Source organism: Emydura macquarii, unplaced genomic scaffold (assembly GCF_026122565.2).
Source record: "Emydura macquarii macquarii isolate MOO-44397 ecotype Brisbane River unplaced genomic scaffold, CSIRO-AGI_Emac_v2 contig_2734, whole genome shotgun sequence".
Lineage (NCBI taxonomy): Eukaryota > Metazoa > Chordata > Testudines > Chelidae > Emydura > Emydura macquarii.
Window position 1 is genome coordinate 1,323,049 of NW_027132871.1, and position 15,396 is coordinate 1,338,444.

The window sequence follows — 15,396 nt, forward strand, 5'->3', positions numbered from 1 at the left end:
TGCATTTCCTCATGTTTTGGACATTGCTGTAGAAAGTGTCCTTTTGTTTTAATTTCTCCTGTTATTGCTTATATAGTCCCATCTATCTGGGTTTACACTGAAATGGAGAGCTGAAAAGTGCTGAGTTAGATATTATTATATTACTTCTGTTTTTACCACTTCAAGTTTACAGTTGCTGCTTCTGTATTTTATATGTCTACCTTAGATTTGCATATTTTACTAGGCTGATAGTTCTGCAGAGGGATCTAGAACACTGTAATTTGTTTTTTTCATCTGTTCTTCTAAGTGACTTGTATATTGGTTTTTATTTAGTGACTTTGAACATTTTTGGGGTGGTAGTTTATTCTAGTGGTATGCAGGTGTGACATACCAGAGCACACTCCAGACTAGTTGGGGTGCGGGGGTGCATTACCACCCTGGCCTTGCAACACTGAATGTCTTACAGTGCCTTGCAGTATTAGTTCCCTCACAGGCTGCTCACAAACAGCCTTCCAGCATCCAAGCCACATGCTGAGTGTCTGTGTAGAGGGAGCCTGCCAGCTGCACCTTGGCTCTCACCAGCCTTGGTTGTATTGCAGAGTGATCCAAACACCCCCAGACCCACATCTTCCACCAGAAATGTATGCCTGTACTGCTCTGCCCTCTTTTAGACAGAACAAATATATTAAGTCCATTATTCCTTTAAGGGAATAATATGCCAGTTTATGACCTTAAATAGTTATTCAAACACTTCAATTTAAACACACTAGATTAGATAAAACAGTAAAACAAATTTATTAATGACAAAGTGAGATTTTAAGTAAATGCAAGTATTAAGGCTTAAAAGCCAGAAATAGTTACAAAAAATAAAGAAAAAACACTTACTATCATTTACTTAAGAAACTATCTTTGTTGCAAAGCAAACTTTCTCACCACATGCTCTAGCAGATTACTGACCAAACTCAAATCAGGACCCCTCCCAGAGAGTCCAATGGCTGTTCCTTTTGTCTTCTCAATGCAGAGAATGAGGTGGGGAATGCCTTGGCATGTTTGTCCCTTTTTATAGTTTCAATCCTCTTCTTGAATAACATTTCCAGCTGAGACCCAGGAGATAGCAGGGAGTATCCTTCCACATAGACTCTGTTTTTTCCACCTGTTTGAATTTCCTTTGTTTTCCCTCCCTGCCTGATGCCTCTGTTTATTGCTTAAATGCAAATTAAGGCAAGCACAAATGCCTTCCTTTGTTAAGGACAGACCTGACCTCTGCCTAGGCAGGGCTGTGGGGTTTGGAATGTGTTAATAACATCATACAGGGGAACCTTGTAACTTCACATGCAATGTTGCCACACATATTTTACTAGGACAACACTGACCACCAAATTATAAGTTTTCAAATGATATTTTATGAGGCATATTTTGTACAAAGATTATTACAATAGTGAATACAGGGGTATATTCCATCACAGAAGATTAGTATTAATATCTGGGGAAAATGATATATGTGAGTGGATTTGTTTTGTAATTGTGCCTAGAACTTGTAGATATTGTAGTGTTATAGATATATACATTCCTGTTAATGCTTTCTCTAATTGGAGTAGCTGATTATTAAAACCGGGACCTTGATTTTGCTCTTACATTGCAGAATGATTTGAACAATGCTACTGAACAGAGTAAGCAGTAGTTTTATCCATGGATCTCATACACACACACACACACACACACACACAATGGCTTCTTTCCACAAGAAAAGAGGTTTTTTTGCCAAACTTAAAAGTCCTGATAAACATATTAGGAAGCCCCCATCGATACATTTTAGAGCATGTTCCATTTCTATGTCTCTATAGTATGAATGGAGCTGGTTTTGGTGGTTGCAGTGCCTTTTCTGAACAACCCTGAGTTTTGGTATTGTCAGGCTGACCTGTATGGCTGATGCACTGCAGTAAGCACTCACCCATGCCAACTCTCCCTACCTAAAAATAGTGAGTTCCCCTTAAAACCCCACCTCCTGGCATGGGGTAAGTTCTTGAGGCTCTTAGCACTCAGTGTTTGAAAAAACAAACAAAGAATTCTCTCCCCCTCAGGGCTGGGGGGAAAAAAAAACGTTATACAGCCAGCCCGGTGGCAGCTCCTTAATAAAGCTGTGAGCACGGGCATGTACCTGACGCAGTTCACCTCTCATCCGATCCCTTGTGCAGCATGAGAGAGACCCCGGCACACATGTATCTAGAGTACACCAGGTTGCAGCCCCTATTCCGGCTCCTCCACTTTCCCCCACACCTTCTGATCTATGCACACCCCCTCCGTGCCCTCCCCCCAAAGTCACAGGACCTCCTTGTCAACCTCCTCCTCGCTTTGGCCAAGGTAGCTATCTATAACACCAGAAGAGGAGGTTGGCCAAGGAGGTGCCCTGTGATTGTGGGGCCTATCTCCTTTCCTCCAGAAACCAAACCAGGGCGTCACTCAAAACCACCCCAGGTGGACTCTTTCGAACACATCTGATGAGGTTTAAGCCAATCTCCTGATCTGTTGAGAGGAGGAGGGAGGGTCGCTAACCCTGCTGAGGGAGGGCAGTGGGCACATTCAGCTGGCAGAAGCAGCCTAAGGACATCCCGCGCGCCCACGGGGCTTTGCCTCAATCACAGGCAGCCGCTACCTGGGCGAGGCGGGGCCCGAACTCTCCGAGTTTGTTTGTTTCGCAGCATCGGATGGGGGAGGGGTTTGCTGCACCTCTCGGCATCTCCCCGCCCTTCTTTGCTGGGGGGGGGGAAAGGAAACTGTCCTGTTGGGCATGCGCTTATCTGCCCTTCTGCCTGAGCGAGCCCAGCCGGAAGTCGTGGGGGCAGGTGGGCGGGGTCGTCGTTGAGCCGTGGCCCGCCTCGCCCGCGTGCTACCGCTGCGCTTCTCACTCAGCCTGCGCTTATTGGCTGCTGCTTCGGGGGCGTGCGGAGCTCTGACCGGAGAGCGCAGCCGGGTCGCTGCGCATGCGCAGCGGTGGCGGCGCGGGCTTGTAGCAGTCCGCCGCGGAGCGGAGTCGGAGCCCAAGAGAAAGCCGACGGTTGGGCGGCAGAACGCGTCGTCTCGAGCTCAACGGCCGGCGCCCGAGCGGCCGCTTCATCCGCGGCGGCGACGGCGGCGCCAACTCCGCTGGGGGGAGGGGAGCGCAGCGCGGGCGGGAGCCCCACGCACAAAATGGCGAATAAAGAGAGTAAGAGACGGCGGGGCCCGGCCGGTCGGTCCCTGGTCGGGCTGCAGGGGCGGGAGTCGGCGGGGCGCCTCCCGTCACCGGCTCCGGGTCCCTCAGAACGGGCTGCCCCTGGGGGGCGGGGCGGTGCCGGGGCGGTCCGCAGTGGGGGGAGGGGAGGCCCCCCCCTAACTCGTGGCCGGGCGGAGCCGCCGCTGGGGGCCGCCGCAGCGTCCGTCGACGTGAGCCCGCGGGTGCTTCCCCCCCTTCCCCCCACCCGCCTCAGCTCTTGGGAGAGCCGCCCGCCTATCGCGCCTCTGTCTCTGTCTGTCTGTCTGTCTGCCCGCCCCGTGCAGTGTTCGAGGACACGGTGGAGGAGCGGGTCATCAATGAAGAGTACAAAATCTGGAAGAAGAACACCCCTTTCCTGTATGACCTGGTGATGACCCACGCCCTCGAGTGGCCCAGCCTCACTGTGCAGTGGCTGCCGGATGTCACTAGGTGAGACTCCACGGGGTCATCACAGGTCCTTCCCGGCGCTCCAGCTGCCTGCAGATGAACGCAGAAGAGCGGGGAAGCAAGCCACTGTGCTCGTTTCTGCTCCTCTTTGGGGGGGCTCACTGCTCTTCTTTGCGTTTTGTATTTATCATTAGAAATTCAGACAGGGTCAAGCAGGGCACTCTGAACTAGGAGAGAACTGCAGCCTCCTAAAGAGATTTTGGAAGCTGAAGGTCTTTGAACTGGCTCTTATTTAGGTGGTTTATAAGGCTTACATTTTATGCTTTGTAGTTAAAACACTGGGAGTAAGAATGTCTGTCTGAAGATGAGTATCCGTAAGTAGAGATCTGAGATCTTCAACAAAGCTAGAGAGGAGCTGATGTAGGACTCTTGTGATTTGTTTGTGCCTTACAAAAGGAAAAAATCCAGGCTTCCTTCATACATCATAAAGAAGCATTTTGGCTTTTTTTTTTTTTTTTTCCAAGAAAATATCTGCTTAATGCAAGATTTTTTCCACTTATCGCCAAACACATTTTGCTTCTGTAAAGTAGTTTCCATCAGGTTTTATACCAGAGAGTGTTGGACAAAAGAGTGTGTAATATCCCATTGCTGGTTTTCCAGAAGCAAAGCAACTCTGGGGCAACCAAAAAAGGGAAATATAAAATGCAAGAGGGGAAAAGAAGGGGGAGCTTCACTTTGTAGAATAAAGAGCCGACTGCCAGCAGTACCAAAAATGGGAAACATGTTTACTGTCAAATGCCTTAACTTCATTAACATGGATTTACAATAGCAGGTGCTAATGTCAAAATGCCTCTACTTAATTTATGTGCACTTAGAAGTCTTATTTATACTATTCAAGTGTAGCAATAAACACTCTAAAAGTCTGTGATTTCAGTTTTGTGAAAGATATACTTGTCAAAATTACTGATGTCAAGAGCATCTGGAGTTCATCTTGTAAACTTTTATGTGGATATGCCTAACGTGGAAGGGAAAAGTGCTTTTTCCAATTAATCTGTAGTTTCCCATAGAAATTAGGATGTTATGGGTGAACTTTGCCACTAAAGCTACCTAAAAATATTTGAGTACAATATAACAAAGTTCAGCTTTTTGTAAGACTGTCTGTTTTATTGAACAGGCCTGAAGGAAAGGATTATGCCCTTCATTGGCTAGTGTTGGGAACACATACTTCTGATGAGCAGAACCATTTGGTTGTTGCAAGGGTCCAGATTCCTAATGATGATGCTCAGTTTGATGCTTCTCACTATGATAGTGAGAAGGGAGGTGAGTATTGTAGGAATTTTTAGATTGTGTTCTTTTAGCAGCAGTGTTAAACAGTGCATACCTTGCTTGATTGTGTTCTAACTTGAAAAATATTTTTCATAAGCATTTATTTGTATATGAAACTTGTTTACTAGAGTATATATTGTAATTCTAGAGCCTTAATATATTTTACTCTGGATGTTTTCTTAAAAAATCTGAAAGCTGGTAACAATTCATGATAAATCAGTATTGGAGAACCTCCTGCAGAAGTCTCCTAGTTGCCATAAATATTCACTATACTGAATAAGTCAGTTGACTTCACTAGGTCTTTCAGCTGTGACACTAAAACAAACTGGTAGACAGTTAGCTTGAGCAAGAGATTTACCCCTCTGAAAGTGTCACAACTGATCACTATTGTGATGACCTGTTCACTATTTACAATCTTAAGAGTTAAGTTTTCTTAAACTGATCTTCTTAGATTGAATCTTAAAGGAGTGTAATGTATTTAATTTTGTGTGTGACTTGTATTACCACATTAAGCAACCTGCCATTCTGAAAAGCCAGAGAACACTGGCTTAGCACACTTAAAATAGTTGATATGATTTTAACCAAGAACACTTTTTATATATTAAAAAAAAAATCTAGAATTTGGTGGCTTTGGATCTGTAACTGGTAAAATTGAAACCGAAATTAAAATTAACCATGAAGGTGAAGTAAATCGTGCTCGTTACATGCCCCAGAATCCCTGCATCATCGCTACAAAAACACCTTCCTCTGATGTACTGGTTTTTGATTACACCAAACATCCATCTAAACCAGGTGGGTCAAATATCTTCTCCAGTATTATAAATGTAGTCTAGAAACAAAGTATAAGAACTTGACTCTCATAGTAATCAGGTTTATTGTGTTTTGATGCTAAAGCACTAAGTGTTTGAAAGTGCCTTAATTCCTGTACTCATGCGCTAGTTAAAAGCCATTTGGATTAGTTAGTATATGCTTGGGCTAATTAAGATCAGGAAGTTTGACAAGGCATTTCTGACTTGAGGTGATGGAGTAGGAGGACCCTGTGTGGTTGGCTTTAACTAAGTGGCTTGTAAACTGCTCTGAACACAAAATTGAAAAGCAAATCCTGCTTCTCCTGTAGTAAGCATATGCATGCTTTGCTATTGTTTACAATGCAAAAATAAACTCCATCAGTTAGAGTTCATCATATTCTTAAGCTTAAAGGAGCTCTTAGAGCTAAATGATGATTTGGTTCTTTCAGACCCAAGTGGAGAATGTAATCCTGACCTTAGGCTAAGAGGACACCAAAAAGAAGGCTATGGTTTATCATGGAATTCTAACTTGAGTGGACACCTCCTCAGTGCATCTGATGACCATGTAAGAAACTAACTTCATCTTTTGTAATACAAAACACAAGGAAGAGTTGGTGATTCATGTGGCTTAATAGTCCTGTCCCACCCGTCCCCCAAATAAAATCTCTTCTACTAGTCCTCTCAGTTCAGTATGCATCAAAATGCCTTCATATTTTAAATTCTAGATGTTCATGTTTCTATTTTTTATGCCCTGAAAACTCACTTACCATGACACACCATTCTTAACACAAGGAGGTTGGGATAGGTAGTTAATGCCTATCCCACAGTAGCCAAAGTGTTTGTTATTGAATGGCACGATACAGTCTCTCTCTCTTCTCTTCCTCCATTCACTAAAAAGAATTGCTGAATGGATGTTAAATTTGCACTAAAGCCACAAGCCTGTGAGATGAGATTAAAGTCTTGGGTAGCAGCATCATTGTGGAAATCTTTTCTTCTAGTCTCCCTTTCTCTGTCCTTCCTTTCCCAGCAAACCCAGATTTGGTATTTGGTGAACTACAAAAAGTACTTTCTAATAAAGTCTGAGCAAAGACCCCTATAGAAATATCATGGACTCCCTTTGACTTCAGCAAGCTTTCTTTCTGCAGACAGTTATGGTGGTGTGGAAAGGCATAACTTTATTAATGAGGCTTTTTAAAAAACAAGAAAGCACATGAATGCTAGCAGTGTGACACAACCATATTAGCAGTTCTAAAACCTCTGAATATTGAGCTTGTACTGTCAGACAACATAACTGGAATACAGCTAGACCACTATCCATATACTGAAAGACTTACACCAAGGAATACAAGCATGAACAATAAATTACATTGTACTAAAGTGTGACTTTTGTCTGCAGACTGTTTGTCTATGGGATATAAGCGCAGGACCAAAAGAAGGCAAAGTTGTTGATGCTAAAGCCATCTTTACTGGACATTCTGCTGTAGTAGAAGATGTGGCATGGCATCTGCTTCATGAATCTTTATTTGGATCTGTTGCTGATGATCAGAAGCTTATGATGTAAGTGTTTGGGAGGAGAGTTGGGGGTGGGGAGAAGCCAAGTGGTACTCTGGAACTTATCATTGCCTGTCAATGCAATAGTCTAGACAAGCACTGCACACTGCCTAGTTTAAAAAAATATTCTATAGTATCTATGCAGACTCTGAAGTAGCCTGCAATCCTAAAATATTCTGGCCACCTGTTGTATTAACATGAATTTTTAAACCATAAGTAATGCTGTAAAATCTAGGTATTTTTAAGACACTAGATGGGAATAATGAGGCTTTTTAAAAAACAAGAATGATAGTCTGAGGTTTCAGAAGGCACATGAGTGCCAGCACAAGACTTCATTGTAAACCCAGATCTGTGGTTAAACAAATGGTGAATGGGAATCCTGATTCTACAGCTTCTTTAGCGACCTACATATTTTAGGTACTTTTATGATCATATCATCCTAGTACCTGAGGTCCAGATCCATGTTGCTGTGATTACATGGCAGCTGAGCAGGGGGTTCTGTGATCTGGTGGGTGTCTAAAATTACTAGATGCCTAAATTTCTGCTATAAAAAGTTCTTAGGCACCTAAGTTTCTATCTCTGAACATGTGCGTTGCTGCCTCAGGTAGGCATCTGGACACCTATGCCCCAGTGTGATTCTCAAACCAGGTGAAGACAGGTATTCTCCTACTTAGCTCTCCTGTGGGCCCAATCTGGCAGATGTGCTCACATCACACACAACAGCCAGCTATGGCATATACTGAGGGGCAGAGGGAGAGAGTATCTCTCAGTCTCACCTGTTAAAGCTGTTCCACTTTATATTTTTTTTTAAAAAATGCATTGGGCTAGAGACAATGAGGATGACTCTGTAGTCCAGTGGTTGGGGCACTTGCTTGAGAATTGGGAAACCCTGTTAAAATCCATTCTCCAAATCATGTGGAAGAGGGAATTTAACCTGGATCTCCCATATCTCAGGTGAGTATCCTAACCACTGGGCTAAAAGTTATAAGGGAGGCTGTCACTGCTGCTTCCTTCATGTCCCTTTGTTAAACTGAAGCTGTGTGCCTCAATCTTAATGTAATTATCCTCACAACACCTAGGAATTAGAGAAGAAGGGGCACAGAGAGGCTAAGTGACTTGCCCGAGGTCACACCTGGAATCTGCAGTGGAGCAGAAAATTTAACCTACGCCTCACCAAGTCTTAGGCTTGTCCCCTAACCCCTGGATCATCCTCTGCTTGATTGACCTGATGATTCTCTTTAAAAGCAAGTTGTAAATAGTAAATGGACTGACTAAACATTAATCTAGTGCTTTGAACTTTTTCAGAAATGTGAGGAATCAGATCATACCTGTTTCCTTTAAAAAATTACTTGACAGATTAATCATTCCTCTTGATAGAGGGGAAAACTCTTGAGATTGCATAGTGTATGCTTCTGCTCTTCCTCTATATCTGTCTGCTCTAAAGCTTCTGTTTGTTTAGTTTAGTTTAGTTTTAGAGCAGATGGGATTGTACCAGTAGGGAATGACAAATGACTCTCAAATCCAATTTTTTTTTTTAAAAGGTTGAGACTTGTATACCAGGCTTTTCAGTAGGGAAGGGATGTTTTAGTTCCAAAGTAACTGTTAATTTATATAGATATTTAATGTGTACAACTTTTATGTAGAATGAAAAGAGTGCTGAATTTGTGACCAATGTTCTTTCCATGTTTAGATGAATAGTTGTTGCGTGGCATGCTAGTGTGCTGTAGATCCACACTCAAGCTTGCTGGATGCTAACTGTTCTTTTAGACAAATCTTCAGACTGGTCTGTTTTAAGAACAGAACTCTTGCTATAAAAATCAGTGCTGCATAGGATTTAGTATATGAGAATTGGTTCTTCCTTCTACCACCTTTGACTGGCATTCATTTTTTGTGTTCTTTCTTTTTCCATCCCTTCATCCAAAAAAGTTGGGACACAAGGTCCAATACTACGTCCAAGCCAAGTCATTCTGTAGATGCCCATACGGCTGAGGTCAACTGCCTGTCCTTCAATCCCTACAGCGAGTTCATTCTAGCAACGGGTTCTGCTGACAAGGTTTTTTACTTGTGTATTTTTAACATACTGTGCAATTTGAATGTATATATTCCTAAAAGTGTGCTTAGACACTAGTCATAAACTTCAATAACATAAGTGCAAATGGTAGCTTAAAATGCATTAATTTAAAATTAAGTAATTTCAGAGGCTGCTGGAGTAAAACTACTTTTTTTTTCCCCCCTTTCCCTCACAGACTGTGGCTTTGTGGGATCTACGAAACCTTAAATTAAAACTTCATTCTTTTGAGTCTCATAAGGATGAAATCTTTCAGGTGGGTAGAAGGAACATCAATAACTTGATGGTTTTAGAATAAGGTTGTGCATATTGCTGGCATCTCCAGATTAGGTGGGACTACGGTTTGGTTTGGAATTCTGATGTTGTGATCAATTGAAATATATCTAATTGCTGAGATCTATTACAAGAACTAATAGCTGAACTAATGCCAACATTAAGCCTTAGCATTATCTATGTTGCTTAAACTGAGTTGGCCTTTTTTCCCTCTTCTCACCCAAAGTATATTCACGAGTCTGCCAACTTGCTATTTTAACAGCAGCACACAAACTGGCACTTTTGTGGGAAATGCTTAGATGCTTTCTATGGTTAAAATAAAATTAATAGGGCAAGTATAAAAGTCCAGCAGGTTTTCTCAGAATAATTTAAAACAACTCTTGTCTATGCCTCTCCAAAATTGAGACTGAATTTTCAGTGTGCTCTGAAGGATAACCTATTTCAGATGGGTAAAGAATAGATTCTGAAGTTGAGGACCCCTTCCAAAGAACTACTGGGCACCAGTTTCCTCTAAAAGGGTGCTCCACCAGGTGCAGTACAGCATGGCGGGAGAGGTGGTCCTTAACATTAGCAGATCACAAGCCAATTATGACTTTATAGATGAAAATCAGCACTCCAAAGCCAACTGGTAACTAATAGACAGTGTAGATCCAGAAAATTGCTTTCATGTGTACCTGACAAGATATGCACAAGAAAAACTGCCTTTTTGTTTGAATCAAAAAAAATCTCCTAAAATACATATGATAGAAGTCAAGAATATAAGACTTAGCTTGACACAGACTAATGTTCCTAAAATATGTATCTCCAAAAAATTATTTCACAAACAGAAGGCAATTCTAATTCCATATATCCCCTTAAAGCTGTGTGACTTTATTTGATGACTGTTCATTTTGTGTATGATTAGGTGGGCTTAAAGGTGATTTGCAGACACATTTGACCATTGTAGAAAATGAAACAACTCAATACTGAAACTTTATAGTAGTATAAACAGTTTTAATGCTATATTTCTTATGGTTGGATTTCTTCCATGAGGAAGCTTAAGATCCAAAAACTAGCTTCTGAACTGGTGGCAACTCTTAATACTGGGGTACATGAAGTGAAAAGTAATCTATGTATTTTTGACTCTATCTTCTCTAAACTTGTCCTTTTTATTAAAAAATTTTAAATCCGTTATGGCTGTAGTAGTTCAAGCACTGATAGTTAATTCAAACTGGCAATGTTGGTCAGATCTAAAGTTACTAATTCAGAATACGTACAAAGTCGGTAACGTACTTCTATTTTCGAGAAATGTTCTCTTCTTACAGGTTCACTGGTCTCCTCATAATGAAACTATTCTTGCTTCAAGTGGTACTGATCGTCGGCTAAATGTATGGGATCTAAGGTGAAGAGTAATTCTATTTTTTTTTTTTTTTTTATTTAAAACTGACCTGTATGTAGAAGTAGGCTTTGCATTTATACTTAAAAAATCATTAAGCCTACAATTTAGGCATAAGTTTTTTTCTGTTTTAAAAACTAGCCAACTTCAGTGTAGGAATATTATGCTGTCTTTTTACTGAACTTCTACCAGTTAAGAAAAGTCTCCCTTTAATTAAAAAAAAAAAAAAAAAAAAAAAAAAAAAAGACTTCCAAACAACTCTGCATGTCCGTTTTTTCCTTTCCTTTAAAGTAATAAGTGATCTTTATCCCAGTGATCCTTTTATTGATCTGATCTGCAGAATCTAATTTTTTCAGCAACCAGTTGCTATGATCTATGCTTGGGGATTATAACTTCTGGTGAAGAATAAGCAGCAAGAGTAGGAATTGAAAATAAACATTTTTCTCAGTGTGAGTGTCCCTGATAGGAGAAGGGCATAGTCCTCCATTAGCTATTACTTTTTTTTAACCCTTCTTAATTCACAAATTGATTTCTTGCCCAGTTAAAATGGGATAAAACTATAGTCATGTAGTACCTACTTCAAGATCTGAAGGGTTTAAATATACTTCTTTTAAACGGCATTGTTTTCTTTACAGTAAAATTGGAGAAGAGCAATCTGCAGAGGATGCAGAAGATGGACCTCCTGAACTTTTGGTACGTGGAGACCTGCTGATGTCTCATAAGAATTTATTTTTTTATTCTTAGAGACCAGAACAATAATCTGTCTAATCCATGAATTTACTTTGGGCAGATTCTTCAATGCCCCACAATCTCTCTGTGCTTGATTGTGGCTCTCAACTGCTAAGTGAGTCTTAAGGCAGTGGTTCTTAACACTCCTTTGTATAAGTGCTGCGCAGAGTGCCATTGCTGCAGTAGGTCTGCAGTGTTGCCTGTATCCAAGGTCAGGTAATGTGTAGAAAACACAGCTGTAGGTTATACTTTTAACCATGTATAAACCAAAACTAAATTACTGCCTCAAGTTATCATTGAAACAAAGTCTAGTGTTTAATGTTTCCTAGGTAGATAGTCATTTAGGGTTCTTAGCAGCTTAATACTGCTATAAATGGCTATATTGCTAATAACAACCTTACAGGAGGAAAGGAAATAATCAATCTGAAATAGCTCCTTTTGTTCATTTTAGGCTCTCCATCAAATGGTTTAAAAACAACCACTATATATTTGTGTGCAATTATGTGGGAAAATAGTTGCTATTGGTTGATTTCCACTTCCAGTAATAGCTCTTCATCTTGCTTCTGGGTAAATTAACCTAATAAAGCGTTATGAAAAGACAAGGGGCTGCTGAGCTAATCCACAATTTCATGTGCATTTGTAAAGCTGAAGTGACACAGGTAGCAAGAATGCTATTTTAAATGGTGTTTCCTTTCCTCTTCTCAACAGTCCAAATTTGAAATGTTTCTGTGTGGGTGGCAGTTGCATGTTTGTGAAGTGTATGTTAAGGCAGCTTCTTTATAACGTCACCTCAGATCTTCACTTACATAGATACACCTTAATTTTACTTTCGGTTTGTTAATGGGAACAGTAAATTAAAATATTTCACAACTTAAACAATTGTCTAGAAATGTCTTAAGTCATTAAAATTGATCTAATTAACAGTTTATTCATGGAGGACACACTGCAAAGATTTCAGATTTTAGTTGGAACCCTAATGAACCCTGGGTAATCTGCTCTGTTTCTGAGGACAACATAATGCAAATATGGCAAATGGTGAGTGTCAAAACTTAATTTCTGTATTGCTTTCAGCTTCATTTTATAAACGAAAAAGTCTTTTTAAAAAGTCAGGCCATGTCTCATGTAGGCAATCTTTTTCTTCTAACTAAATGGATTTAACTTTTATAACCTGACGATTAAGACTAATATTAATAAAAAATGCAAGTGATGTTATGATTGTTATGTCATCTGTTATGACTTGTATATCATTATGAATTTTATTAAGGATAAATTCAACTAGAAATGGTTAATTTCTAAAATATACCAAAAATATCCGTTTGAATAAATGAGTTAAGGAGCTCAGTTAATATTTTAGTATCTTCAGAACAAGGAAAAATAGATCTTCAGTGAGTTTGCAGATATTGACGGTTTATCTGTGCTATGCTATCCAGAATCTAAGCTTCTGTTTTACAAATGGCTTCTAGAACTCGAGAGCACACATTTGATATAAATTGACACCATATGAGTTTAGCCAAAAGAACACAGCTACTTAAATAACATGAAGTAACTGTATATACAAATTTACCTGCCCTTCCATTCACTTGAGTTGCTTTCCTTGTAAATTAATGAATGTGTGGTTTTTTTTGAACATGCAGAGTAAAGAGTTAAATGGACTACATTGTCTAATGTGCATCAGTATAAAATATTGTATACATACTTTAATATTAGGGTTGATTGGTTTAATCATTTTACATAATCTTAGGTGACTTCCCTCTTTTAAAAGGCAGGGAAAGAGATGCCTTTTTGAGAACAGAGCTATTTTCTCTGTACTTACTCCTCACTTCTGCAATCGTATGACGTCTAAGATTAGAAAAAATTAGGTTATTCAAATGTGCCTACCCCTTCTTGATATTTGTAATGCAATAACTTGTGTCTCTAGGCTGAAAACATTTACAATGATGAAGAACCAGATATAGCAGCATCAGAACTGGAAGGTCAAGGAACATAACTTTCTCCTTAGGAAAAGGAAGACGAGAATGTTGGATGTTTGAAGTGGCTGACATTCATATAAATTATGTTTTTTTGACTACTATATACATTCAAAATATTCTCAATTGAATGTAATGCTTATATCAATGCTTGATTTTTATCAAGCACAAAGCTTGTATAGTTGAATTTAATGGGATATCCCTGATTATTTTGGCACCTTGAAGTGAGCTATTGCATACTGTACAGCATTTAGGTATTAGGGAAAATAAGTGACTGAATATCAATGTCTATTTTTAAAACAAGCTTGCAGATTCCTGTAAATGATTAGACAATTCAAAATCCTCACTTTTCCTAGACTAAGTGCATAAATGTTTTTATCAATAGGTAAAATGAGCTTTTCACTTTTACAGAACACTTCCTGATTGGCTTTGCATAAATAAACTTTTTTGAAGAAAATGTTTGGTGTATTAATTGAAGAAAATCTAACTACTGCCTAGTAGCAGTGCTTGCCAAAGAATAGGATGGATACCTTTCCATGTTTGTCTGTATAGATGTAGAAGGTTGTGTTGGGGGAGGGGCACGTGGTTTCCTGCTGATTGGTGTTAAAGCTTAATACATAAACAGCTGTTCCCACTGTTCCCTTTCTTAATATTTCTAATGGTATCTAGCTGTAGGGTTAAAGTATAAATGAGTCTTCATGCAGAGACAGGAGTTTCCTCTTCTAATCTTAGAAGCACTTTAATGAAAGTCAAAACAAATTAATGAAATTGTCAAAACAAACTTCTTGGGAAGAGACACTTGAACTTTATAAAGGACGTCTTATTCTATGGCTAGATGTGCAGCTTTCAAGTCCTTGTGTAAGTCTTGATTAATGCTATGTCAGTCTGTATGTTCTGGAGGTTACTTCAAACCCAAAATCTTCATATTAAAAATAGTTGATGTTTACTTACTATGGCAGAGGCCCCATATAAATATTGTAAGCTGTTATGTGGGAAGACCTCAGTATTATAAGTATTCACGTATTTGTGGCCATGGTGCATTATCAGGCTAGTCAAATACCTTTTAGTAGTGTCTTCACTTTGTGGAGTGAAATACAAAAATAGACCTAGAAAGGAGAGCGGATGATTCACTCAGTACGTATCTGGAATGGCATCTGACTGTTGAAGGAGTAAACAGTGTATTTTAGCTGATTAAATCAGATACATCCAAATTCAAAAGAAGTGTTTTGCTGTGTCAGTCTTTGAGGCAATTATCTCCCTAGCTGTAGAGAAATTACATAACTCCAATTTGAGGGCCAGGATTAGATTATCTGCAAGGTCTTCAATTTCACTCTTTTAATAGGGGAAAAAGACTTATTCTTGCTATATGTGAGAGTATTTCCTGGGAATGTGTATTCATGGAGAAAGGATCTCTGCTTTTGGTGAGCCCATATCATACACAACAATGGCCATAGTAGGTTAGACCAATGGTCCATCTTCTGACAGTGGCCAATGCCAGGTGCTCCAGAGAGAATGAACAGAAGAGGGCAATTATTGAGTGATCCATCCCGTCATCCAATCCCAGCATCTGGCAGTCAAACGCAAAGACACCCAGAGCATCAGAGTGCATCCCTGACCATCTTAGCCAATAGTTTTGATGGCCCTATCATCCATGAACTTACCTAATTATTTTTTGATCTGTTATACTTTTTGGTCTTCAC

General features: G+C 40.0%; 1 protein-coding gene across 2 annotated transcripts; it reads left to right on the forward strand.

Moving 5' to 3' along the window:
• The first annotated feature begins 2,752 nt into the window (after window positions 1–2,752).
• RBBP7 (RB binding protein 7, chromatin remodeling factor) lies at window positions 2,753–14,633 on the forward strand. Of its 2 annotated transcripts, none has more exons than XM_067566095.1 (12): window positions 2,753–2,822; window positions 3,517–3,661; window positions 4,794–4,939; window positions 5,564–5,737; window positions 6,183–6,298; window positions 7,130–7,290; window positions 9,211–9,337; window positions 9,531–9,608; window positions 10,930–11,006; window positions 11,636–11,693; window positions 12,654–12,764; window positions 13,648–14,633. In XM_067566095.1, exons 1-12 carry the CDS (start codon window positions 2,768–2,770, stop codon window positions 13,714–13,716), a joined length of 1,317 nt encoding a protein of 438 aa, XP_067422196.1. In that variant the 5' UTR covers window positions 2,753–2,767; the 3' UTR covers window positions 13,717–14,633. The 2 variants fall into 2 exon arrangements, with proteins under 2 accessions (XP_067422196.1, XP_067422197.1); XM_067566096.1 differs by lacking the exon at window positions 2,753–2,822 and adding an exon at window positions 2,929–3,184.
• Window positions 14,634–15,396: the final 763 nt, after the last annotated feature.

Bases quoted from the DNA above. Each gene is read 5' to 3' on its own strand.
- RBBP7 (XM_067566095.1), top strand. From the start codon at position 2,768: ATGCGCTTATCTGCCCTTCTGCCTGAGCGAGCCCAGCCGGAAGTCGTG. The intron at 2,823-3,516 runs GTGGGCGGGGTC...CGCCCCGTGCAG, and splicing joins GCCGGAAGTCGTGGGGGCAG to TGTTCGAGGACACGGTGGAG. The intron at 6,299-7,129 runs GTAAGAAACTAA...TTTTGTCTGCAG, and splicing joins TCAGTGCATCTGATGACCAT to ACTGTTTGTCTATGGGATAT.